Raw genomic sequence first — 25,564 nt, forward strand, 5'->3', positions numbered from 1 at the left:
GCCTCTCATTTAGGACCGAGGCTGTCTTGCCTCCCGAGATGGTTTTCCCCACCCTGAGGACGGCAAGCTATGACGAACGAGTTTCGACCCAGGGACTGCGAGCCGATCTCGATCTGCTCGAGGAGCGGCGCGCTAACGCGCACCTAAAAGATCTCTCCTATAAGAGGGCCGTCGCTAGAATTTATAACCGCAAGGTGCGGCCTCGGCCAATTAAGTTGGATGACTTGGTCTTACGCAGGGCCAAGGTTAGCGACCCGACCCGAGCACGTTGGAAGTTAGCTCCCAATTGGGAAGGCCCCTATCGGGTGATCGAAGTCATTAGGGTCGGAGCATACCGACTCGCGACGATGCAAGGCCATGCTTTGCCAAGGACTTGGAATTCACAAAACCTCAAAAGGTTTTTTTCGTAATATAATGAGTTGGAACATAACAAAAGCGGAAGTTACGATTAACATAAGTTAGTACAAACATAACGTGTTAGGCAAACCACAAGACAAACAAGCACGATGAGAACAAAAACAGTCATATCATTTTCAGGAAGCACATTACATTTCATACCCAAACAACAAAAAGCAAAAACATGTACAAACGAGCCTACATTTATTCCTCTGGAGCGTCGGGGCTGTCGTTAAAAGGGATTTCGTCCAGCATGTCGACGTCCATATCCTCGGGGAAGGAGTCGAAAGGATCCTCCGTGACCTCCAGGTCGGGGTGGCGTGCCTTAAAACGAGCGAGGGCAATTCGGTACCCATACTCGTACGAAACCCGCCCGGTCTGAACAAGGCCAAGCTGAAAGCCCGAGGATGCTTTATAGTCCTCGATCAATTTCTTGTCCTTTTCCGGCCTCTGGCGAATCTCAACGGATAGAGCCTCGGCAGCCCCCCGCGCTTCGGCACGCAACTCCTCCAACCGACGAATCAGCTCGACCGACTCCCCCCTTGCCGAACGAGCCTCAGCCACCGACGCCTTCAGATGCATATGAAGCTCCTTATTCTTCTCCTCGGATGCCTTGAGCTCGGACCGGAGGCACGTCGCCTCTGCGTCCAAATCCGAGGCCCGCTGCTCGACCGCCGCGACCACCTCAGGAGCCGCCCCGGCTCGGGCCTCCTCCACCTGCTTCCGGAGGTCGGCATTACAGTCGCTCAAGAGGTTGACGATTCGCCTCGCGTCGTGAACGCGGTCCATCAGCGCCGCGGCATAGTGAGTGCCCTGTAGACAAACGGGTCAGAACAAGAGCTATCTAGACACACGCAACCGAACCAGCGGAACAACACTCACCCATAGCAGCGACTTAGCCGACCTGACAAGAAGAACCTCCGAGGGTAGAGTGTACAGATCCCGAGCTATGTCGGGATGGAGCCCTCCGCGGACAAACCCGGTTGCGGAATCCCCGTCGGCCCACACCCGACTGCCCCGGGAAAGGCCTTCCCAACGGGCCGTCAGTGGGTCGGAGGGCTCGCCCGGAGAAAGATCGCCCATCGCACACGCCTTGTAGGGCTCGTCCTCCCCCCGGGCTTGGAGGCGACAAAGCTCGCGGACAAAGGGCTCTCGAGGGGCTTTCCCCGCCACACCCCTACTTGTGCCGGCTTCGCCCCGCCCGAGGCTTTTCCCGACGCGTCCGGTCGGTATAACGATAGCCCCCGCCAGCTGGGCCGATGACCCCCTAGAGGTTTTTGCCGAGGAGGTCTTCGCCTTCTTCTGAGGGCGACCAGCCTCAACATCCACTGGGGCCTCCCTCGAGCCAACCCTCGCCTCGGCCGACAGACGCGTGGACGGGGCCGTCAAGGTCTTTCCCCCATGAAGGTCTCGGAGAAGCACCATCTCTGCGTGAAAACACCAACATTGGTCAGCTGGCAAATTGATCCCTAAAGTAAACCCTAAAGCTACCCCTCAGGGCATACCTCGAGGCATCAGGCTAAGACCCGCCTCGACCAACCATTGCTCGGACATATTCCGGATGGCTCCTGAGGCTGGGAGGATTTCTTTAAGCCTTTGGAGCTCTCGGTGCTCCCCATCATCCAGACTCGGGGCGGTGTTGTCTATCACGTGCGCCGCCCATCGAAGCCCGAACCCCTAGTCCTCCGAGCGGTTGACGAAAAAGAAACGCCCCTTCCATCCCTTATTACTGGAAGGGGCCCCGCTCACTCGAAAGCCCTCCCGGGCGGACAGATAGTAGCCCCCTGACCCTTTGGAAAGCCGGAAACAAGAAAAGAAGAGGGATCGGGTTGAGGTGATGTTGGCATAGTAACACTCCCCTAGGAACGCCACCAGATAGCTCCAAGAGTTGGGCGCCATCTGAGACGGGGAGATACGCCACCATGATATACATGAAGTTATGATGGGGTGCAAGGGGAGACGTAACTCGGCCTTAAAAGCATCAAGGGTAGGGGCGAAGCCCCTAGGAATCGGATCGTACGCCCGTTGGCCGGGCTCGGGGGCATGGAGGGCGAACTCCTCCGGGATGCCATAGAGGTCCTGGAGATGACTGAACGATGACTCGCTCACGATGGAGTCGAGGTCGTGCGGCAACATCAGGGCCTCAAGGGCCCGGGTCGCTTTTTGGTCAGAAGACAAGTCGGGGCTCGACACAACCGCCGTTCGCTCGTCTTTAGCCAGGGAAGAGGGTGAAGGGGTAGGGGAAGAAGACACCATCTTTACCGACCTTTGGGAAAAGAAGAAGAGCGATCGGCGCAAACGAAAACGGTGGAGTACGGAGCGGTAGAATAGAAACAAGTGAGGAGACATTCGAGGGGCTAGCCGCGCACTATTTATAGACAAAATCCCGTCAAAAACAGTGACCCTTTCTCTTCTCAGGCATGTCGCGTCGGGATGACACAAACGTCATTCCGTCATAAATACAGCTTGACAGAGCGACCGACAGGCGCGTTACACGTGGCACCAGCGAGCTTGAGTCGCCGGTCTTCTCGAAAACTGGCGATTCACAAAAAGGTTCGACCCCTGGACTTCCGAATAGACCGAAGGGTACTCGGCCACCAACACCTCCCACAACATAGCGTAACAGCTCCAATCGAAGCAGCTCCTCGGCAGCAGCCACTTGTGTCTTGCTCTTCGGCCTCGCGACGTCTGAAACAATGCCTGCGCGCCCTGTTCGCCCGAGTTCAGCTCATCGGCAGTAGCTACCTGTGTTGTGCTCTTCGGCCTCATGACGTCCGAAACCACGCCTGCGCGGCCTGTTCGCCCGAGTTCAGCTCCTCGGCAGCAGTTGCTTGTGTCGTGCTCTTCGGCCTCACGATGTCCGAAACCACGCCTGCGCGCCCTGTTCGCCCGAGTTCAGCTCCTCGGCAGTGTTGGGAAATCTTGGGGGCGACATCATATGTGTAGCAGAAGAACAAGAAAACAAAATCCCCGATTCCCAAAGAGATGTTCGTCATCGTGCGAAGATTGGTGTGCAAAATCCGCGAAACTTAAAACTGCGTATAGAGTAGATTGTGTTACCTAGGGAGATCGTATATCCTTGTTTCCTTCCAGATCATTAGGAGAGGGTGAAGGAGGTCAAGCGTCCTCCTCTCTAGCGGTGATCCACACAGCAGGGTTGCGACGACGCTCCTCAAAACTCCAGGCCTGCTCTAAGGTGGAGAGGGAGAGGAGAATAGGAAAGGCAAGCAAAGACTCTAGCCTATGAGGCTCTGAATCCCTCCTATTTATAGAGGTTCCCTATCAAACCCTAATGGGTCCTCCCCTAGTGGGTATTGGATCTGCATCCAATAAAACAAGGGCTCCGTCGGATATCTCATATCCGAACCTCTACTCATTGCAATACCTACCATATGTGTGTGACCCTCTAGGCCCAATATCGAGCTGGCCGTGAGTCATACCCGTCAGAACTCCTTCTAACTTAGTGAATTATTATCTCTGTAATAATTCACTTGACTCATCAACTACTAGGCCACTACGCCGTAGTCCCCAGACGATACAGGGGAATCCAATCCATTGGACCTGTCTGTCCTCAGTTACCGTGTACCTATAGTCCCTCATCCATCTAATATCCCAGAGACTGTATATCGAGCATGGTGTTGTCAGACCCATACAGTTTCTATTCGAGTCTCGCTCTAATCGGATTCTCTCGGAGAACTCTTTCTCTCTCAACCCGAATGACCCTGGCCAGAGATTTGTCTGAGCAAGAACATATGGGATATTCCTCTCATGATGCCGAGAGGGGATGGTCCTCTATTGACACTCAATAGCCCTCGTAAGATCGACTACCACTCCTAATGACCAGCTGTACTAGATCTGGGACAGCCAAACCTATAAGTCTGGTATCAAAGAGTGGAGCACTCATACAGGACATCGTTGGTGTCTCAAGTCTAAGGACCAGATACACCACTAGGACTACGGAATCGCTGTCTCACAATAAGGCATCATCAACCATCCAGCATTCCGTAAGCGGATCAATCAGTGAACTCATTCTCCAATGAGCACCTGTACTGTATCCCTAGTGTCCCTACACGAGCAGCTATGAGACCAACTGCATCCATCATATGGATGGGTATACAGCACACCAGTCTATCCGGTTATCACGATGTCCCTCTCGAGTAACCTATGACCGGGATTATTTAGGATATGTGTTTAAAGGTGAATCGATCTCATTATCGTGATCTCATCACGATCCGATTCCCATTGCACAAATCCAAGGACATCACAATATATATATGTGCATTTATGCAATAGTTATAAAGTGATATACGCCAAAATATAATAAGCAAAAAGATTCTGTATCAAGTCACACGTGCCATCACTCACGTGATTGGCTTGCTGGGCACCTATGACTAGTAGGCAGCAGCCGCCTGTGTCGTATTCTTCGGCCTCACGACGTCCGAAACCACGCCTGCGTGGCCTGTTCGCCCGCGTCCAGCTCCTCGGCAGCGGCCACCTGTGTCGTATTCTTCGGCCTCATGACGTTCGAAATCGCGCCCACATAACCTACTAGCCCGAGGGGGCTACCGCCCCAACGGCCGAGCCCAATCCGACTTGTGAGTCGCTCTTTGAGGTTCCTCGGCCATTCACTACCAAGCGCCATGACGGCTCACCCGACCTTCCTTAATTGCCAAGCACTACGAGTTTCATGCACAGGGCGGCGTACCAGCCTTTGGCCGACGAAGAAAGCTCTTTAAAACTGAAGCCATGCCTCAGACCCCCCCCCATTTCGGCAACTGACGCATAGCTTCCTTTGGGGGGGGAGAATGATGAGGGTAATGATTACGATAAGACTTGCGTGACACCCGCTGACGTCCTGCTCCCCTGTTAGTCCGACACCGCGTGACTGACACGGGTCGAAACGCCAACCGAGGCCCATTAACGACCGCTTAGGTTCGATTCCACACGCTACGCCGATAGCAATGTCAGACGTCATCAGAAGGTACGACCCTATCCCCTGCGGGCAGGCACACCAGGTAACACTGAACTCCCCCATAAATACCCTTGCATTCTAAACGAATGGGGGACACAAAAAAAAATAACCCCGTCACGATTATTTACTGACTTGATCGTCGGAGAGGTCGGGTCGAGTTCTCCCGTCCCGACCTGTGTGCACAGGGACGAAGGCGAGGCGTTTCTCTCCGGGCGCGTTGGCTAGGAATCTCCTCCCAAAGGAATCAACGACCCGTCATCCGGACCCAAACCAAGCCGCGTCGGCCCGTTATCACGGCTAAAAAATTGTTTACACTAACTAACAAGTACTTCTGCATCAATAAGTATTATTAAATAAATGTGGTGGAGTGGACAAAAGCACTAATGCTGCATGTTCAGAAACTTCATTGAATTTCTAAATTTAAACAATCATTACGTGGATCAAAGGATTCAACAAAGAAAAGAGAACTCACCAAAGAAGAAATAGTTTGGTGTTTTATGTTCATGTATACTAAGGCATTGCAATGATCTGCTATGCTTGGTCATTAAGCAGCTTTTGGATTTGCCGAAGGTGAAAACAAGGATGGGATGGGATGGGCTTTTTGGGTAATGAAGTCTTATAGAACAAAACATGCTGCAGTACTTTCATATCCACATCAAAGCTTTCAGACAAAGGTGAGAGTTTATGGACCTTGTTTCATCTTAGAGATGAAACATCTTAGTGTCTTATATTAAATTAAATATGGAATTTGGTTAATTCTTTTTTAAAAGATTATTATATTTTGAGAATCGACTCTTCAAAGATTATCATTTTGAAAACTACATCTCTGCCTTCAAGCTGAATTTATACAAAACTAGTAGCAGAGAGATATGTCTTATGTCTCGAATCACTACAGAGAGATCTAAAATGAGTGTGAGAAAGAAATGTTTCCGATATGGAATTATATCTTAGAGAGAGAGCTAAGGCTTGTATTTATAGAATAATGAGAAGATTATATTTTAATATAAAAAAATATTATGTAGAATATTTTTCTTTCCTCTTATGTAGGTTGATTGAATTCTGTGTTTCTTAGGTAGATAACATACATTTTACACTCAAAGAATAGTTTTGAGCAGCTATCATGGAAACTTTTATGAGGTCTGACCATTCACATTCCACACCTATGACAGCTCCAGAAATATTGCTAAATGTGATGGAGATAACTATGGTTAGTCTATGATGATGCACTTGCTTGATCACAAACACAAGCAGAAAGGTGAAGCAGAAATCTTTGGAAGGAAGTTGTCCACAGCCCAAGCTAACAAGTTCTGAAGAGTTGTAACCGAGGAAGAGTTCCTGAGGCAACTTTGAAGAAAAGAATAAAGGTATTTGCACATGGCTTATCACCAAAGGAAAACACAGTTCCTTCCCCGTCTGAGATGAATCTGGCTATATAAACTGCAGATGTCAAGTGACATTACTGCACTGCTGCTGGAGAAGAGATGTTGAGGTTGGACAAGCAAGGTGGACAACCATTTGAGATCACCGAGGCAGAGTCACCAGCTTCTTCCTCTGGAAGGAGCTACTGCTTCCCTCTTCTGTTCCTGAGCTTAGCACTCGTAGCTGCTGCAGTTTTGATCATTATATTTGTCCTCAAGCCAAAGAAGCCAAGCTTCCAACTCCATGCAATTCAACTTGATTCTTCTGATGCAGCTTTCAGCAAGGGAGCCAATCAGTCTTCGGCCATTGCTTCGTTACTTGTGGTTGCTCACAACCCCAATAAGCTTGGCATCAGATACAGCTCCACTGAGCTCGGCCTGGTTTATGACAGCAGCAACATGGGGTTGATCACGGTTCCTGGTTTCTTTCAACCACCTCACAGCACGAATGTCACAATCTTAGTTCATGTTTTCTTCAAGACGATAAACCTTGGAGAATTGCTTACTGAAAAATCCATGCAAGGCTCATCGATCGGCGATCTGGAGATGAGAATATTCGGAGGAATTCAGGCTCAGCTTCATGCCTTCAACTTCCGATTTCCAAGGATTAAGGTTAATTACTGATTCCGATCTTGTTCTGCATGCAAAAGTCGTTGGCAATGACTAATTTCTTCTGGTCGACTCTTACCTTGAATATTTATTCTGTAGGTTTTCCTTGATTGCAGGATCAGTGCAAAGCTCAGTGCCATGGAACTGAGCAGAGTGCTAAGTACAGCTGACACACACAGGGTATGGCATAATGGATCAATTTATAGATTCCAATTTGAATGATGAAAGACTATGACAAGAATGACTCGCCTTACTCCATGTCATGCAGGCTTTTCTACTTCCCAACTTTCTTCACCTCACACAAAAGTGTTCATTGGATCTCTGCGTATGAACTAACAGCCCCTCCTCAAGTTCCAAGCAAGCATATTTTGGATTCCTTCAAATCTTTATTCTTACTCCCTATTTTGGAGTGTATACTTGCACATCAGCACCCTGAGGAACACAACTGACATGTTAGCTCAGAACAGCAACAAGCAATGCTGAGATACAATAATTATACTGTACAACTAACATACAAGCAATAACAATCAGACTTACTAGCATCTGGATATTTTGGTTAGATGTCATGCTGACATGATATATCCATTTGGTACGTCAGCATTTTCAGCTGATAATTGTCACATCAACAGCGATAGAAGGCAGTGAAGTGTCTCAGTTGTGATTTTTATGGTTGAAGCCTTTGATTTGTGTTTCTTTGATCTTCCAAAGCAGTCATCAGTTGTTCCATTCAATCTGAGGTCCCAGAATCCATGCCTTCCGGACCACAATGTGTAAGCACAACAGGGCAATGCATAATTTTGCCTATAGAATGATCTCTTCAACATTCTTTTGTACATGGAACTTGATATGATCCAAGTTTTCATTTGCTAGCAATCATGTATGCATTGCAACCTATATCTTTGTAACCGATCACGTATACATTGCTAAAAAGACTTTTGCATCTCTCTCTACCCTTTAAAATCTATGATGTCATCCTTTGCAGAACACATTTTTTGAAGATTAACTCTGCTCTCTGCAGGTGCATTTTAAGCTTATGGTAATGTCATGGGTTTGATTTCATTATTCTTGTGATCAGTCCAGCTTGATTCCTCAGATGCCTGCTCCTTGTTTCAGACAATATTAATAATAAGAACTGAGAAATTATCACTTGTCGAATAAAAAAGTCTTCTTTTTCTTTTTTGTATCGGCAAATTAGACCAATACCAAGTGTATCATGTGTTGGTATGTATTTAATCTAAAAAAAAGACCTAAAAAGGACAAAAATAGAAGAAAGTTATTTTCTAACACAAGCCCTGTACCGGTGGGAGTACAAGTTCATGCTAAATGGTATGCCTACACTACGCTTGAACAGCCTAGTTTACGTCGATCGATCCACATGCCGATAATCTGACTGATAAATACCACCTATACCGAACCACACAGCAAGTGCTGTATTCACATATTATACAGCTTCCACAACAAATGAGGATCATTCAAACATGTTGTTGATTAGTTTCCTAGACATTTTGGCAATCAATATATAACAACTGACAGGCGAACATGAAACAATATTAGCAGATGCTTCAACTTTTTCCATGCTCAAGCAGTTCAATTCAGTATGAACCTCCAAAATCTAGTCAAAAGAAAAACAACATGACTGTTCCTTTTTATTTCCGGTTTATACAAGTATTTACAGACATAAACAAAGGACCAAACTGGAAGTAGAAAAAGAATCGCGGCTACAATTGTCCAAGCTCATGAGGACACAAGTAGCTATCCTAATATTTACATTGATGAGATTTCATCTATTATAAACTGGCCAACCTCTATAAAAATCATATACTTCCTTCAAACTAGCAGGACAGCAGCACTGCATCAATCAAATCAACTTTTACATTCTCCTGTTCTCGCTTAAGCTGGCATCTTTAAGTCCTTGTCAATGAAGACGAGTATCAGATGGGAGCGTAAAAGAATATGATAAAAATAGTCGAAATCAACGGTATAAAGCCTCTCCATGGTGAACCCAATGTGCGAAGCTGTCAGGAAATTTGTTCCGTTTGTTAGCTGTTCGGACAGTGTCATGAGGCTGTTCTTCAATTACCTGGTCTCCCTGCAACAAAAACAATCACAATATTAACTGTTTGGGCAGCATCATAAGGAAGTTGTATTTCCATTATGATTTCTCCATGAACATAAATAATCAAGAAGCAATTGAAACAGAACTAAATTTCTTTTTTTTTTTTAATCTCAATTTCTCGTACCATTACTGCATAGTCATGTTACAGAATGATGCAGCTTTATCTTAAGACTATTCAAATCCAAAATAGCATGTGATTACAATTGGAAATTGTCATATACACAAATCTAACTGAGAACCGATTTGTTGCATGCATATGTCCTGACACCAAATGTACAATCGAACAATGATATTAATAATGATAAGGTTTCAAACCTCCAACTGGTCTGGGACACCACCATACCAATATTTAAATGTAAAAAAATGTCAAGTTCCGAACCCTCAACCTCCAATAAATGGGTTTGATATACTATGAAATTATTCAATGATACATATAGAAGAGAGTTCTAGCCACCATACTTCTAAGAGTTTATGCTTACATTATAATCCAAAAACAATGATGGAATGAAAGAATTGTGTATGATTGTTGACTACGACATGAAATGGGTTTCAAAATGGAGAATATTACAGCATGATGCAAGTTCCAGATCTGTCATTTGGAAAATGAGATATGGCACCAAAATCAATTAAATAAATGTTGCTTAAGAAATTACTTGTCAAGATCAAGATCATCTTTAGTATTCTCAACAAATATGTGTGTGGCGCACATGCCATTCCAAGTATGCATGTTTTTTATGGCAGAAAGAGTCATTTTTTATGTGCAATACTGTGTTCTCTAACAATAAATCTGCCTCAACTCCATTGCCACTAGGCCACTACTACAACTTATTTTTATTCCTTCTATTTTCACACTGCTACAATTTATTATTTTTCCTTCTATTTTCATGTTGTTGAGCCTGGTTAGAGTTTGTGTTTTCACACAGCTCAACTAGTCAAGTTTAGTCTCATAGTTAATGAGTGCAACATGATGAGTTAAAAGTAGAAAAATAATCTCATTGGACAGATTAATCAAATCTGAATTTGAAAAGGTCTCCTTGTTATACTGGAAAAAACTGATTTCACAACTAAAGGACAGAAGTGTTTACCTCTGTAAGTGACCCGTTTTCTACAAGATCTGAGGATGCCTCATTACTTCTGCCATCAGCAATATTTTGAGTAGAAAGGCTTTCAATTGGAGAATTCAATGTGGATCTGAAAACACATGACAAGCTTTTCATGATGATAAGTTTTTTATACCCTCAAGCATAAATACGCTATGCAGGGACTACGCTCAGAAATATTATATTTTCTGGATGAATTGCATTGCATAGAACACCAACACATGCATGAATATATTAGAAAGTTCGAATTATGGTGTTAACCAGCTTCTCAGGTTGTGGATAAACAAGCTAAAATTGTAGGAACTTTATCCCATTGCAGGAGAATATTATAGTTGCCCAAGGCACCACTTTTGGAGAAGGATTTTAAGCTGAAAGGAGCTTACAGAAGTATTACAGATAAACTCTGAATTCATTATAATTGGCTGGCATAAGATTCCTATATCATATGAGCATAAAAGGATACTGAAATCCATACTTATGGATATCAAAATCAATGTAGTTAAAAGTGGCTGCCAAGGCTCTTAATTGCACTTGATGCCTAGACTTTTCCAATCTAACTTTTCTTTCATTTTTATAAGGTGTTTTGATATGTTTGAGGCACAGCATTCAGCTTTAAGTTGAAAGTAGACTAAGAGACAACATTCGAGTAGTCGCGAGCTTGTGAAGTACACTCAGGCTTGTCAATGTACTTAAGAAGTCAAGAGAATGACCACCTTAACTTGAATACGGAAGATTAGGAGACAGGGGTTACCTGTCATTCATTTCTCCCTCAAGAAAACTTCGAGAAGATAAAATTGATTCAAAATCCAGAAAATTCGAGTACCAGTCTTTATACAAAGAACTATCTGCACTTTCTGCAAAATGCTGCCCATGAGGCACCACGGCAGTGTATCTATAAGGCAAGGCAAAAGGAAAAGTTAGTGTTGTTGACACAATTAAGCAAAATATTAATAATTCTCTTCCCTCATGCATCTGTAAAGACTAATGCAAGGAAAGCTTAAAGATAGAATAATAGAAATGACCATAAACTGCTTTTTATAACCAGGTCATAGATGATGAGCCCTTTAAAACCTCACATCTTTAGATGTGAAAAGAGACGTCTAATACATCCAGCGAGTAGTTACTAAAATATCTTTTAAATATTTAATGTACTAAGTTTGGAACACTTTGTAGTTAAGTATATAAAATGGGGAATAACTGTTTAACAGGGAATTACAGTGGTTTGGTGACTATGCTTACAAAAGTAGCAACAAATTTGAAGCTAGACCTGTAGATTGGATACGGCAAAATTGAGTAGCCAACCTGTGATGATTTTGAGGATGAGGGAGCATTCTGACTAAACTACAGCTGGATAGAAGAGTATAACTTTCATGGAGTATATTTCCATCAGATAAGGATCTTTTGATAAATGACCTGTATAAATTCACTACATCAAAAGATTGCTGCAGCATTTAGCAGATACAAAAGACCAGGAAAACCATATATGTCACTGGCATATCAACCCATGAAACCATTAGTTTAAACAAACTTGGCTGGGCTTCTTAGATCCTTCTGTTAGTCATGAACAATTCAACTTAGAAATCATGGAGCATCTAGGAACAGAGTATGAAGAGAGACAGATCAAACAATCTTTGACGGTACCCAAAGTGAACTAGCATAAAATGTCATCAGTTATGATGCCAAGTGGCAGTTTGATTGTCACAGACTTGCAAAATACATTTGTTGGGAAAGGAGGATGCTTATGAATAAGTAGCCTGCTTCACTTCGTTTTCATGTATGCATAGCAAAGCACTAATCTTTCTAGCGTGCCATACAAAATAACCATTTATTCTGAAAAAAAAAATAAAACATGACAACAAAGGCAAGTGAAAAACCTAATAACCAGGTATTTTTAAATAATATGGCATAAATAATGAAGATAACCATTAGTGTAATAAATCTTCCCACTGCAATAATAAAAATAAATAAGCAAAAAAGCAGTATCATAACTCAGTGAAGGCAAAAACACATCCCAGTATCATGCAAAAAACGTCCAACAATACCTTGAAATTTCATTGGTAAAACCATGACCACTCATCCCAACACCACAATGCTCCCAGATTGCTGGTTTGTCCAGTTGAGGTTGAAATCGTCCCAGAAATCTGTATGTAATAAGTGCAAAAAGTGGGCATCTCTATGCAGAATATTATGCAATTGTATTTTCCAAAGAACTGGAGTTTTCTTTCAGTATGAGATATAACAAATTCACAGAAAAAAAAATTATACATACAGATCTATTGCAGCCTGTTTGTCAACATCTGTAAAGGCATTACTATAATATCTTTGAAATGTTCTGAGTAACTCTTGATATCGGATTGTTGCTTTGCATTGACCTCTTCTTTCAGAAAAAATCTACCAAGTAACCAATAAATGTTGTTAAACTGAAAATAGGCACTGGTCTTATGATCATTTCAGTGCGAGTATTAAGATAGTAAACATGTCATATGAATAAGAGATAATATTTTTACAAAAGAAGGAAAATAAATAAATTATCATGAATTGTGCTTTTCGCTATTATGATGGGAGCACCCACAATTACATAGAAGCCCTAGTTTATATTATCTAAAGCTCAGACCCTTTTCGATCCAAAAACAGTAAACAGCATGAAGCTAAATCTACATGCATGCAGCGATTTCAAATAACATTAAAAGAAAATAAAATTGCAAGAAAAAAAACATATCCTGAGAAACACTTGGAATAAACATGATTCTTCAATTCTCAAGGAACATGGAATGATAATGAGAAGTTTCATTTAGGATAAATACCTTATTATGAGCAGTAGAACCACCATACTGCAGAGAAAGTGTGTCACCCATTTTCTCATAATATGTCATGAAATGATCAGCCAAGGTGGCATCTAGAGGAATGCTTGGGCAAGGAGATAATTTCAATGCATGAAGTTGATGCCCTAGTGCAACTAAACCATAGGCATACTGGGCAATATTTGTGCGATCTAAACAATCTATGCAATTTGTTCGTAGAACACCTTTCTGACACCTAAGTGATTTAACTGAACAAAGTCCACCATTGCTAACTGCAATTGTTTTTGTTTCTGATCCAGATATATCAGAATCCATGTTTTCTTGAGATCCATTTTCTAGCATATCAACATCATCTTTGTCAGTGGTGCTGCAGCTGCTACTGCTGCAAATATTATTCGATGATTGGTCACCAGCATCATCCATCCTGAACATTAAAGCAAGTATGTTTAAAAATAACAAACTATGATAAAAAAAACAAGACAACTTAAAAAATGAACTCATTCTTTTAAAAACCATAGAAATAATGACCCAATGCTGTAGAAACAAATACTTTTTAGTCAGAGTCTCTGTATTTTTCTTGTGGCTGATTTGATTAATAAAAAATCAAATGTTTCAAAAATGAATAAGCAATCAGCAATCAAAAGAGTTGCTAAAGTTTCATATTTTAGGAGAATTAGATTCATCCCTTTGGAAAGATGAAGTGGAACACATATAATCTTACAAGTAAGTATAATCTAAGATTCTAATCAAAATTCAGGTGGTTTTAAGATATTATTCATCATTTATAAATGAAGTTCGAAATTCTGAAACATGATCCATAATGTGCTATATGATCAATTGCCAATGCAGAACAACCACCCATTCAATGCCTAGATTTGGGACTAGTTGTGTTGCAAAGAGGGCTTGCAATAAACGGTCTACATATGCTAGAAGAACTTCAGAAATGCCCTTAGCTAAATCATGGTCTTAAAACTTCAGGTACATTTATTTATATGCAAAGTAATATATCGAAAATATTTTGTGTATGTTTAAAACAGAACTAAGAAAAAAAAACTACAATATACAAAACTTCGAAGAATAAGCACCAAATATGATACAACAGAACCTAAAGACATTGGTGTGGTGAAAGCTCAAAAGGTTAGCATAACATTTAAGCCATAATGTGTGATAATACTTGGAGGTGCAAACATATTAAACAACCACAACCTGAATACATTGATGGTATCTTTCTCAAGTAAGCAGATTTCTTGCTTTGATACCACCATGTTGGTTGTTCAAAGGCTTGACAAATTTGTTGTTGTTGTATAAGTACAATTTGTTGAAAATAATACTATAAACAAGACAGGAACAAAAAGATTTTGGTGGAATAAGATGAAAGCTAGAAGGTTCAACGAGTAATAGAAATACAAAGGTATACGACAAGGAAGTAGGATTTAAGAAAAGCAAAATATCACAAACCAAGTTTCTAGGATAAAATAAACAAGTATATTTGTGTTCTTTTAACATATTATTAATATAGAAAAGTTTCTAAGAATTTACAGAATAGTATATAGTTAACACTATGCTTCCTATACAAACATATTGGATGAAAATAATGGAATTACGTGAACATACAACATAAGATACTTACACAGAAGTGGGCCATCTTAAGTCACTTTCATATCTTAATGCAGGTGCCATTTCACAGTAAAAGAAGTCAGTTAGCTTTAAGGTACATGCCGCCACTTCTACCAGCATTGTAAGCACATTTTTAGCTTTGCTGTAACAAATATCTTATCATAATTATATTGCAATTGCAGATCAGACCAATAAATATCAGAAGAAGCCAAGTACCTTCGATAATGCTTATGAAGGTCCCAATGTAAGAACTTTAAATGACTATCTTCTGATAGGTTCTTATCCACATACTTAACTGCACTGGCAAACTCTGAACGTAGAATAGATTCCCGAGGTTTTTTTTCTTCTGACTGTTAACAAAACAATAACTATGAAAAAAGGGTGACAAGAGTGCACTGGTCATCAGTCAGATATGACGATGTGGAAGCAGTAAGAGAAATTGGCCTATCTGTGCTTTATGCATAAACTACAAAAAGACATACCTTAATCAAGTTCAAAATAACAATAGGCTTTCCATATCTTTCTGCAAGATTATCAAAATGAAGCTTAGTAGCTTCATAACCTTTATCTTTATTCACTGTGAAAGGGGAAGAAATAGTAAGATAACTGCTTTCCAAAAACATGTTGCCAAACTTCAGAACTTACAGATAATATCAGGCTTCAGATTAAGTTTTGAGGTTTCTTGAGACCAAAAAAGAGGTATAGAACCCCTATTCTGGACTATAGAACTAAAACATGTTGGAATTTCTCCAGGAATGTCTTCAAAGATAATTTGTTCAGTCTCAACATCATTTGCCACATTACCATCTTCATCAACACCACGCTTGAGATACCTTATCCACAAAAGCAACAGGGTTATAAAAATGGACAAAGCAAGAAGAAAACACAGTCACAAGTAATATATCAATTTGCTTCAATTAAGATATAATGAGATTTAGATACTCTTCACCATAAGAGTTACTACATCCCATGTGTTGGAAGACATGGAACACAGATTTAAAATATAATAATATAACAACCTGGTCCCAGCACAGTGTTGTGAGCGCCTAGCAATTAGAGTCAACCAAAAATTTTTTCCATGAGTTGAAAGTTTCACCTGAATCAGAGAAACTAAAGTAATTAGTTCTTAACTCCATAATGAAACCTAAGAACAACATAAGGTAATTTCCAAATGTAATAAGGAGGCAGAAGGCAGTAAAACCTTATGCACCAGTATGATGTTCACATACCATATTCTTGTAATTGACATTTATAGGCATTTTACTTCCACAAGATAGGATAACAATCTGTATAAAGAAATGCCAAAACTTGAAAGCTCTATCTTTGATGCAACAGGTACTCCTTAGAACCTTAATGAAGTCTTTCTACTTGTTTTTATATCAACTTAATTTGTCTTTGTTTCTATTCCTCCAACTCCTGGCTTTACAAAGCTTTCTGAAAAAGCTTGACTTTCCAATCTTATTGCTGACCATAATAAAGACAAGCTTCAAGGTCGTTTTATATACTCTACGTTTCTATATAGAACTTCCACTTCTGTAATTGATCTGGTTCTTTTTAGGTGAAATCATACGCTTGATAGGCCAACATCTAGTCAAGCAATTTCTTCTCCTGCATCAGTTGAAACAAGCAACCTGGTAATCAGCATAATGCAATACATACCATGCCTGAAAGGCATTGACAATTTGGCACACCCCATGGAATGATCCTCCAAGATATGCATGTTAAACGATCATTTTATCCTTCAAATAGCATCTTGATTTGTTGCTCATCTAATAACTAAAAAAAAAATTGTCAACGAAATTGTTTTTCTTTACATGATTTTAAAAAGTTAAATAAAATTAATTTTCTAATTATGTAACTTTTTACAGTATTAGAGAATAGAGATATGATAGTGTTGGTGTACAAAACCCTTGATGCGGTCAGTTATTCTAGATTTCTAAGGGATCATGATGTATTGATAAGTTACTATAAGTCTAGTCATCAATTCCATTGACATAAAACAGAAGAATGAAGCCTAAGTCCTCTAGAGTCTTGCTTTATCAAAATCTTTAATCATTCAAATAAAGCATATAAGTAATGAGTTCAGCAAAACCTATTGATTAAACAAGATTAGTAATATCAATTTTTTTTCCTTTTTGTTGATAGGAAAACATAAAATCGAAAGAAAGGTTAAATTTTTTTTAATAAAAAGCAAAACTAACATAATTAAATTTTACCTGCTTAAAGAAACCATATACTAAATATACTGTCCATAAAGTACTTTTCAGATGGCTATGAATTTCACGGGTCAAGAATTCATTCCATATAAACATGGATTCATACAACAACTGCCCTGTTTTTCCCTCGCACATATTCTTCTGTAAGCTTTGCATGATGCTATATGAGTAGCTAAAAAAGAAACCTTGCGTGATGTCCACTGTACAAAAGAGCTTCTTGTATCTGTCGCATCATTAAGACCAAATGTACTATTAGTTCTGATGACATTCCATAAATAATCAAGAATGCACAGTACAGTGCAAAATATGATAGCCTAAAAAAAATAATACAACTATATATTAACATTACAAACCAAATCAGGAACAATGATATGATACATGAAATAGCCATCTAACTACCATCTGATAATATAATCCCGAATAAGGAACAATGACGTGAAAATACGAAGAAAATATTTTTTTTACTAGAATAAACTAGCAAATTTTATTTTGATAACTAAAAGTAACTAATTCTGAATTCTTTCAAGAATGTCGATAAAAGCATGGTTTATAAAAGTAAATAACAAATGGGAAAAAGCTATATATGGTAAAATTGTAGAATTTGGAATGAAAATATCCACTGTGAATGTCATAAGGTGCATATGATTGCAAATCAAAAGGCAAAATTTCCAAAATATCATTTTAGATAGCAAACACATCTAATATGTCAAAACATCACAAGTATTTTTCCACATACACGAAGTCAACAATCTTTAGAAATAATAAAAGTTAGAGTCACCTACAAAAGTACCATATATATTGTACATTTGTACTACATGCAGTGAAAAGAGAAAAACCTGCGCTCTTCTCTAGAATTGGCCATATTAGATTGGACACTTGAATTTGGTAGTGCGATGATTTTGCTCTTGGTGATAGCATAGATCGTGTGACCAAGTATAGCTCCAATTTCCTCCCTTTCAGTTATAAGGAGCATGTAGTAAGGCCCCAGAAACTTTACAAATCCTGATAGAAAAAACATTCTTCATCACAATCTTGTTCAGAATGAAAAATACTAACTACCACATGGAATGATAATGAATTGGGGTTGCACTAACCAACAATGCCATAGCAGTCAGTGACAAACTTTAGTCCGCCAGTCGACTTGTTTTCTTCATGTATTCGATTTAGCAACTCTTTACATTCACTTTCAGTGTATGTGGTGGACTCCTGACAGATATTAAGTTCTGAAGCTCTCAACCTGCCAATCTTTAACAGTCTCCATGATGTTCTGTTCTTTCTGATCATATAAAAGTTCTGCAATGTTAAGCATCAAACTACGTGTAAATATTTTGGTAGGAAGAATCCTAAAACCAAGGTTCGCCATACCGATGTGTACCGCCCGGTACGGGCGGTACGTACCGGTCCGAGAGGCGACCGGTACGCGGACCGCCCTCTACCGGGCGGTACACCAAAAAAAGTATATATCGGGCGGTAACGATCGAAATTTCGACCGTTACCGCCCGGTACCATTCGGTAACGGTCGATTTCGATCGTTACCGCCCGATACCACTCGGTAACGGTCGAAATCGACCGGTACCACTCGGTAACGGTCGAAATCGACCGGTACCACTCGGTAACGGTCGAAATCGACCGTTACCACACTGTAGCAGTGCTACAGTGCTCCAACGGTCAAATTGACCGTTGGAGCCCTTTCTCCTCCTATTTAAACTAATCTTCTCTCCCCTATTTCATTATACTCTCTTAAACTCTCTCTCAAACATTTCTTTTCTCTCATAAACTCTATAAAACAACGATTTGTGAATTCAATCGAGGTAAATTTGGGAAGATTAAGAGGAAGAACTTTCTAATCAAGAGGTATGTATTCGTTTTCTTTAATTAGAGAGTAATTAAGTTATTTAATGCTGCGATTAGTTATTTTAATGATGATTTAATCGAAATTTGTTTGATTTTATATCAATTTAATGTCTTTAATACCTATTAGGGTATTTGTCATGTTTATAGTAGTGAAAGAGAAGTAAATGATTAGTGTAGATAAATGATAAGTTTATCATAATTTGAATTTTGAATCATATTGGATTAAAATTACATATTTAATTTTTTTTTTATGTGTTTAACATATATATGATGGTAAAATAAGTTTAATTATGTTTTATTAAAGTTATTTAATACTGTAATTAGTTATTTTTACGATGATTTAATCAAAATTTATTCGATTTTATGTGAATCCAATATCTTTAATATCTATTAAAGTATTTGCCATGTTTATAATGTTGAAAGAGAAATAATTAGTGAAAAATTAACTATATTAATCACATAATTAGTGTATCTAATGATTTTAATACTTCTTTTATGCACGTAACATATTTATGATAATAAAATATGATTAGTTATGTTTTAATAAAATTACTTAATATTGTGATTAGTGATTTATGATCGATATTTGGTCAATTTAATATGTTTATACTTTATAGTTTATTTGATTTAAATTTGATAGGATCATGGCATCAAAGGAACAGTCACACGATGATGCATGGGTTCATGCCCGAAAGCTAGATGGAAACCGTCATCATTGGCAATGTATTTATTGTGACTACATTGGTAAAGGTGGAGGAATAACTCGAGTAAAAATGCATTTGGCTGGTGGGTATCCTGACGTTGCAAAATGCAAGAAGGTTCCAACGGAGATCCGTAAATTATTTCAAAGCAAGATGAAACAAGCAAAGGAAGATGCATTAAAAAAGAAGGCAAGAGTTGAGGAAGAATATCATAGGGCTACACAGGAACCAGTTTATGATCAGTATGAGGGTTGCGGCGATGAAGTCGACCCGGATCTCACAGCTGGGATTCGTGCATCATTGGAGCATCAGCATACGGTCGATGAAGCAATGAGGCATCGACGACCTGACTCACAATTAGAGCATGGTAGTGGTAGTGGAATCCAGAGGTCAACCAGCATGAGGCAACCAACTGCTCCTTCTCAGTTAGGCCGAACTAGTAGCATGAGGTATGGTGGACTCCGTGGTTTTATGAGAGGTCTTGGCAGGAGGTCCGCACCAGATATTGTTGATATTGATCCGCAAGCCTATCCTCCACAAACAGCGAAACAGACACGGATTGACGATGCATATACAAAAGAAAAAAAACGGGATATTGGGAAGGCAATCTCAAAATGGTTCAACTTTCATAGGATTCCAGCCAACACAGCCCAAGGTCCATATTATCAGAGCATGATCTCCTCTATTCAAAAGTCTGGCACGGGGATCCAACCTCCAACACCGAAGGAGATTCACGGCGTGTACTTAGATGAGGAGGTGGCAGAACTAAAGGATTGGATCAAATCCTTCAAGAGGCAATGGGATGAATATGGGGTGACATTGATGTGTGACAGTTGGACAGGACCAACAAGAATGAGTATCATCAACTTTCTTGTTTATTGCAATAGAAGAGTGGTGTTTCATAAGTCCGTTAATGTTTCTGAAAAGATCCAAGATGCAAACTACATTGAGAGCTTGATGGATACTATGGTAGAGGAGATTGGACCACAGTATGTTGTCCAAATAATAACCGACAATGGAGCGAATTTCAAAAAAGCCGGTTTGCAATTGATGGAAAAAAGAAAAACTTTGTTTTGGACTCCATGTGCAGCTCATTGCATAGATCTAATGCTAAAGGATATTGGTGAGTTGGATACGGTCAAGAAATATGTAGCTCGAGCACAATCAATTACAAAGTTTATATATAATCATCATTGGGTCCACGCATTAATGCAAAAGTATGTAAATGGTGAGATACTTCGACCTGGAATTACTCGGTTTGCTACAAATTTTATTGCATTAAAATCATTATAGCAAAAAAGACATGGCTTGAAGGCAATGGCTAGCTCACAAGAGTAGTCTGAATCCAGATATTCGAAATTGAGTGATGGAAAGAAGATAGAAAAGGCCATTCTTTCATCTAGATTTTGGGAGACTATAGCAGAAATCATAAAAGGTGTGGAACCACTTTATATTGTCCTCCGTAAGGTCGATATGGACAAGCGTCCACAAATGCCGTATCTTAAATATATGCTGATTTCAGCAAGAGAGGAGGTCAGGAAAGCATTCAAAGATGATTTTAAGGCCGACCAATACGTACGAATCATTGATCGTCGGACCGAAGTTCATATGGATCAAGATATCCATAATGCAGGTAAATTCATATTCAAAAATACTTAATTTATTATTATTTAGATAATAAATTATCATACTAACAAAATTATGTTTTGCAGCGTATTATCTAAACCCGGCAATTCAATATCGATATGCTCTCGGAACGCAAAATAATTTCCTAACGACACTACGAAATGTTATATATCGACTCTTGCCAAACACTACCGAGGCAGCCGATGCTCTTATGGAGGGTCGATTATTTCGAGAAACAGTTGGTTCATTCTCCGACGTTGTAGCTATATCATGCCGTTACACTATGGATCCTGGTGAGGAAAAGTTATGCATATTGATTATCAATTATATTTAATGTTAATTATTTGTTATGCTAATAAAATCTTATTTATATCTTTTTGCAGTCGAGTGGTGGTTACAATTTGGAGGCGATGCACCACATTTAAGGAAGGTTGCCGTTCGTGTACTTTCACAGACAACAACATCTAGTGGTTGCGAACGTAATTGGTCAACGTTTGCGTTGATTCATACGAAAGTCCGCAACAGACTCTCCTACAGACGGTTAGAGAAACTAGTATATGTCCATTATAATATACGGCTAAAATTGCGATGTGCTGAGTTGGATAAGGAGCCAGAGGAACCAGATATTGATCCCATTGACCTCCAATTCTACAACGAAGATTCAGAGCCAATGTTAGATTGGGTTGAAGCAGCAGAGAACCAAGAGGATCCTCTACTTGATGAGGCGGGAGATCCTCAGCGTCCTTCACGTTTTATCACCGAGGCAATAGAAGAAGAAGAAGCACAACCCCAACGGGTAGAAAATCCCCCTCGATTACAACATGGTATGAGTCAAACTGCTCGAGGAACTACCGATACCCAACGGTCACACTCATCCGCCCAACGTGCAAAGGCAAAGGGGAAGGCAATAGCATCAGTTGCATCGTTGGAAAGAATCGAGTCGGGCGACGAGACACCTTCACAATCACATTCTCTTTCTCGTTCGGTCCAGAGACATGACAGCAACACGGACAGCAGTGCCTCAACAGATGATGGCGGTGATACCGGGCAGTCGTTGGTCTCGTCTGCACAACTTGAGGGTGGTGAATGGACTGAGGAGCAATATTTTACACATGCCACTCAAGATTCAGATCATGGAACTCGACAAGGTACTGGTCAAGTTTATGCGCGGAAGGGAAAGGAGAAGGGGAAGGGGAAGGCAGTGGATGAATATGAACAAATGCGACAGAGCATACATGATATAGACACAGAAAGAGACTCATCGTATTCACAGCCATCGTATTATGAAGAATCATATGGGCAACAACAGTATGGTGATAGTTGGTCATCCTTCTCTGAGCAACAGCATGATACAGAACAACACCAATATATGCCTCAAGAGCTGCCTCGGACAAATATGATTTATGACGATCAATCTACGATCAGTACCACATTGATGCATCAATGGCATACGGTGTATCAATACACTATGTCATGGGATCAATTTCATGATTGGGTCCAACAAACGTATCATATTGATATGTATCGGATCGAGGACCCCGATCCACCACCCGTGGAGGCTCGTCGTTCGTTTTGGTGATAGAATTAACAATCAGGTATATCTAGATATATGATTATTTAATTCATTTGAATTTTAGAGTTTATATTGTAACAAAATAGTCTAACAATTCAACTGATTTTTCTATAGATATTTCAATCTATAACGAGCTGAAATACGAACCTCGAACAAGACTACCTCAAAGCCCGAAAAAGATATGTGATGCTATTTTTATCTAATTTACATTGATTTTGCTAAACTTATACTATTACTATATTTATTTGTAACTTGAAAACTCTATCCTAACTTTTTTTTTAATTTTCAGGTATTTTCGGAGGGATAAATCGGTGAAATTAAGTGTACCGAGCGGTACACCTCGGTATACCGCTCGGTACGCCGTACCGTACCGTACCGAGCCGGCGTCGAAACGCCGGTACGGTACGGTTCGGCGAACCTTGCCTAAAACAATGAACAAGCAGAAAATTTGAGCAGGGTGCATCTACATCTTGGAACTCATAATCGTCGGTTCAAATGTTTGTAAATGAGAATTGCTTAAGAATCTCATAGAGGATGATTTGATCTTAATCATGACAATTTCTGATCAATCCCTCTAAAACTAATACTAGAAAATTAACATGATAAATAATTTATAATTTGCACAGAAAGAGATATAGAACCTCAAAACTAACTATAGTACAAAATAAGTCTTCCAGTGGAGTCTATTATGGGTAAAAAAGTCAGCGACATGGTGACTATTAACACTAACTATTGCGAAAAACCAAGAGAAACATAGATTAAATATCGAAAAGCGAGACACGGAATCCAAGACAACTAAACTCCATATAACTCGAGTCTAAAAGAAGCACCTATAATCATCACCAAATAAAGAAACCGATGAATGAGCTAGTAGCAAAATTTTCCTACATGACAGTTGACTTTGCTTGGATTTGGATGCAATCAAAGAAATCAAGAATTGAAATGGCTTCAGACATGTCGAGAAAAATGTCACAGTTTGATCGAGCACCATCAAAGAAACCAAAAGAAACACAAAACTGAATCTTTAGATAACGAGCAATGGGACTGACTAAGCAGCGAGGAAGCGACCACGAATCAAGAACCAAGAAAGACTGGAAGAAGGGGGGTAAAAAAACCGATTCTTTGGTCAACTTTCTTACAGATTGAGTCTCGTATAGCTCGAAGACGTGCAGGTAGAAGCTGGCGTCGTTGGGCTCGTCGTCGTTCCGAGCCACCGCTCCTCCCTCTGCTGCCATTCCGTCCGGAGCCCGCGCCCCGGGATCGGACGACATCACTTGGACATCCGAAGCCCCTGAGGTCAGGACGTCCGCCGCCGCAGCTCCAGGTTCCTCCATGGCTGCTTCAAATACAGCATCCTCTTCCTCTCGCTTTCCCTCTTGGCCGCCACTCACGGCTCCCGGAAACCGGTCTCTTTTCTTTACGAAACCAGAGGAAGAAAACACAAAGAGAAGGGCAGGAAAAACAACAGAACACGATAAGATCACCAACAAAGATCGATCTTCGAGGGTGTACGCGGCAACAGATGGGGCGGAGAACCAAATCACGAGAAATTCTACAGGTTTCTCCTGCGTTTGCTGATTGGAAGAAAAGAAAGAAGAAGAGCCAAACGGCAAAGAACACAACGATGAGGCGGCGAAAGAATCTAATCAGCAAACACGAACACATCGACGCCTTTATAGATTTCATTTAAGATTTCGAGCCAAATATGGAAGGTCGTGTTTTGTCGTGTCGATGGACGAGTCAAGTACAACTCGGAGCCGAGCCAGTCGTGTTTGTGAGATTGCCTTGTGCTTATTTACGTGACGTCTAATGCGATGGTGGCGGTAAGAACAAATGTTTGACGTCTCTCAAAATTCGGATCGGTTAATGCATTGCTGTTGTAGTACAAGTAATAGATCTCATAGTTAATCTAATCATAAGCATAATGTAATACATTTTTTTATTTTTTTGAAAAGAAAAATGAATATTTTATCTCTTACTATTTTTCCATATGTTTTTTTTTTTGTCGTCGTCGAGATTAGATGTAAAAGTTAGATTAGATGTACGACTTTAATTTACTTACTAAATATTTTGAGCAAATTTTAATTGAATCCATAAATTTCATTATTTAGTTCCCTCGTTGGAGACTATGATGCTTCATTTCCACCACCGAGTCGACTCAGTGGGATTCCGAGTTCCGAGTCGAAGCCTGCAGGATTCGGCGTGTTAAGAGTGGCAAGTAATTATGTGCTCATTATTCTTTCTTGGAAACTCTCCTTAACATACCATCAATTGCTTCTCCCTAATATACTATACTTGGATCAACGTTTATCTATCTATTTATCAATTTTATATATTAAAATTAGTATATTGATATACCAAATTTTTTATTATTGAAAAGAAAAGCTTTAGGAAAGAAAAATACCCAATAAAGAAGACCGACCATGTATCATCATCCATCACCTTGTATTTATCTGGTCATCTCGGTGTTGCACTGTATCGATCCCCCCGAGCGTATCTAACCCAATATAGGGTATGTATCAAGCCATACAAATCATGTACCATGATCTCATACGATGCGTATCA

General features: G+C 40.3%; 3 protein-coding genes across 4 annotated transcripts; 2 read left to right on the top strand and 1 right to left on the bottom strand.

The window, feature by feature from the left end:
• The first annotated feature begins 6,847 nt into the window (after positions 1-6,847).
• LOC103998324 (uncharacterized) lies at positions 6,848-8,279 on the top strand. Its single transcript, XM_009419768.3, has 3 exons — positions 6,848-7,398; positions 7,495-7,575; positions 7,664-8,279. The coding sequence occupies exons 1-3, from the start codon at positions 6,850-6,852 to the stop codon at positions 7,724-7,726; spliced, it is 693 nt and encodes a 230-aa protein (XP_009418043.2). The 5' UTR covers positions 6,848-6,849; the 3' UTR covers positions 7,727-8,279.
• Positions 8,280-9,008: 729 nt separating this feature from the next.
• Positions 9,009-24,731, bottom strand: LOC103998286 (phosphoinositide phosphatase SAC3). Of its 2 annotated transcripts, XM_065083296.1 has the most exons (16): positions 24,139-24,731; positions 18,340-18,538; positions 18,082-18,247; positions 17,246-17,468; positions 16,049-16,125; positions 15,675-15,862; positions 15,512-15,606; positions 15,246-15,379; positions 15,043-15,171; positions 13,416-13,836; positions 12,881-13,002; positions 12,654-12,752; positions 11,914-12,024; positions 11,363-11,503; positions 10,597-10,702; positions 9,009-9,484 (listed from the first exon to the last, which is right to left on the bottom strand). In XM_065083296.1, the coding sequence occupies exons 1-16, from the start codon at positions 24,331-24,333 to the stop codon at positions 9,368-9,370; spliced, it is 2,523 nt and encodes an 840-aa protein (XP_064939368.1). In that variant the 5' UTR covers positions 24,334-24,731; the 3' UTR covers positions 9,009-9,367. The 2 variants fall into 2 exon arrangements, with proteins under 2 accessions (XP_064939368.1, XP_009417993.2); XM_009419718.3 differs by lacking the exon at positions 11,914-12,024 and having other exon boundaries at positions 24,139-24,727.
• LOC135593335 (uncharacterized) lies at positions 19,444-24,280 on the top strand. Its single transcript, XM_065083297.1, has 3 exons — positions 19,444-21,433; positions 21,513-21,719; positions 21,810-24,280. The coding sequence occupies exons 1-3, from the start codon at positions 21,274-21,276 to the stop codon at positions 23,003-23,005; spliced, it is 1,563 nt and encodes a 520-aa protein (XP_064939369.1). The 5' UTR covers positions 19,444-21,273; the 3' UTR covers positions 23,006-24,280.
• Positions 24,732-25,564: the final 833 nt, after the last annotated feature.

The sequence above is a fragment of the Musa acuminata genome, chromosome BXJ1-9, assembly GCF_036884655.1.
Source record: "Musa acuminata AAA Group cultivar baxijiao chromosome BXJ1-9, Cavendish_Baxijiao_AAA, whole genome shotgun sequence".
NCBI classification, from domain to species: domain Eukaryota; kingdom Viridiplantae; phylum Streptophyta; class Magnoliopsida; order Zingiberales; family Musaceae; genus Musa; species Musa acuminata.

Coding starts and splice junctions, on each gene's coding strand:
- LOC103998324 (XM_009419768.3), top strand. CDS start 6,850: ATGTTGAGGTTGGACAAGCAAGGTGGACAACCATTTGAGATCACCGAG. Junction 7,399..7,494: donor TCCGATTTCCAAGGATTAAG/GTTAATTACTGA, acceptor TTTATTCTGTAG/GTTTTCCTTGATTGCAGGAT. Junction 7,576..7,663: donor GTACAGCTGACACACACAGG/GTATGGCATAAT, acceptor CATGTCATGCAG/GCTTTTCTACTTCCCAACTT.
- LOC135593335 (XM_065083297.1), top strand. CDS start 21,274: ATGGACAAGCGTCCACAAATGCCGTATCTTAAATATATGCTGATTTCA. Junction 21,434..21,512: donor TCAAGATATCCATAATGCAG/GTAAATTCATAT, acceptor TATGTTTTGCAG/CGTATTATCTAAACCCGGCA. Junction 21,720..21,809: donor CCGTTACACTATGGATCCTG/GTGAGGAAAAGT, acceptor ATCTTTTTGCAG/TCGAGTGGTGGTTACAATTT.
- LOC103998286 (XM_065083296.1), bottom strand. CDS start 24,333: ATGGAGGAACCTGGAGCTGCGGCGGCGGACGTCCTGACCTCAGGGGCT. Junction 15,172..15,245: donor CTTCATAAGCATTATCGAAG/GTACTTGGCTTC, acceptor TATTTGTTACAG/CAAAGCTAAAAATGTGCTTA. Junction 13,003..13,415: donor GTTCTACTGCTCATAATAAG/GTATTTATCCTA, acceptor GTTACTTGGTAG/ATTTTTTCTGAAAGAAGAGG.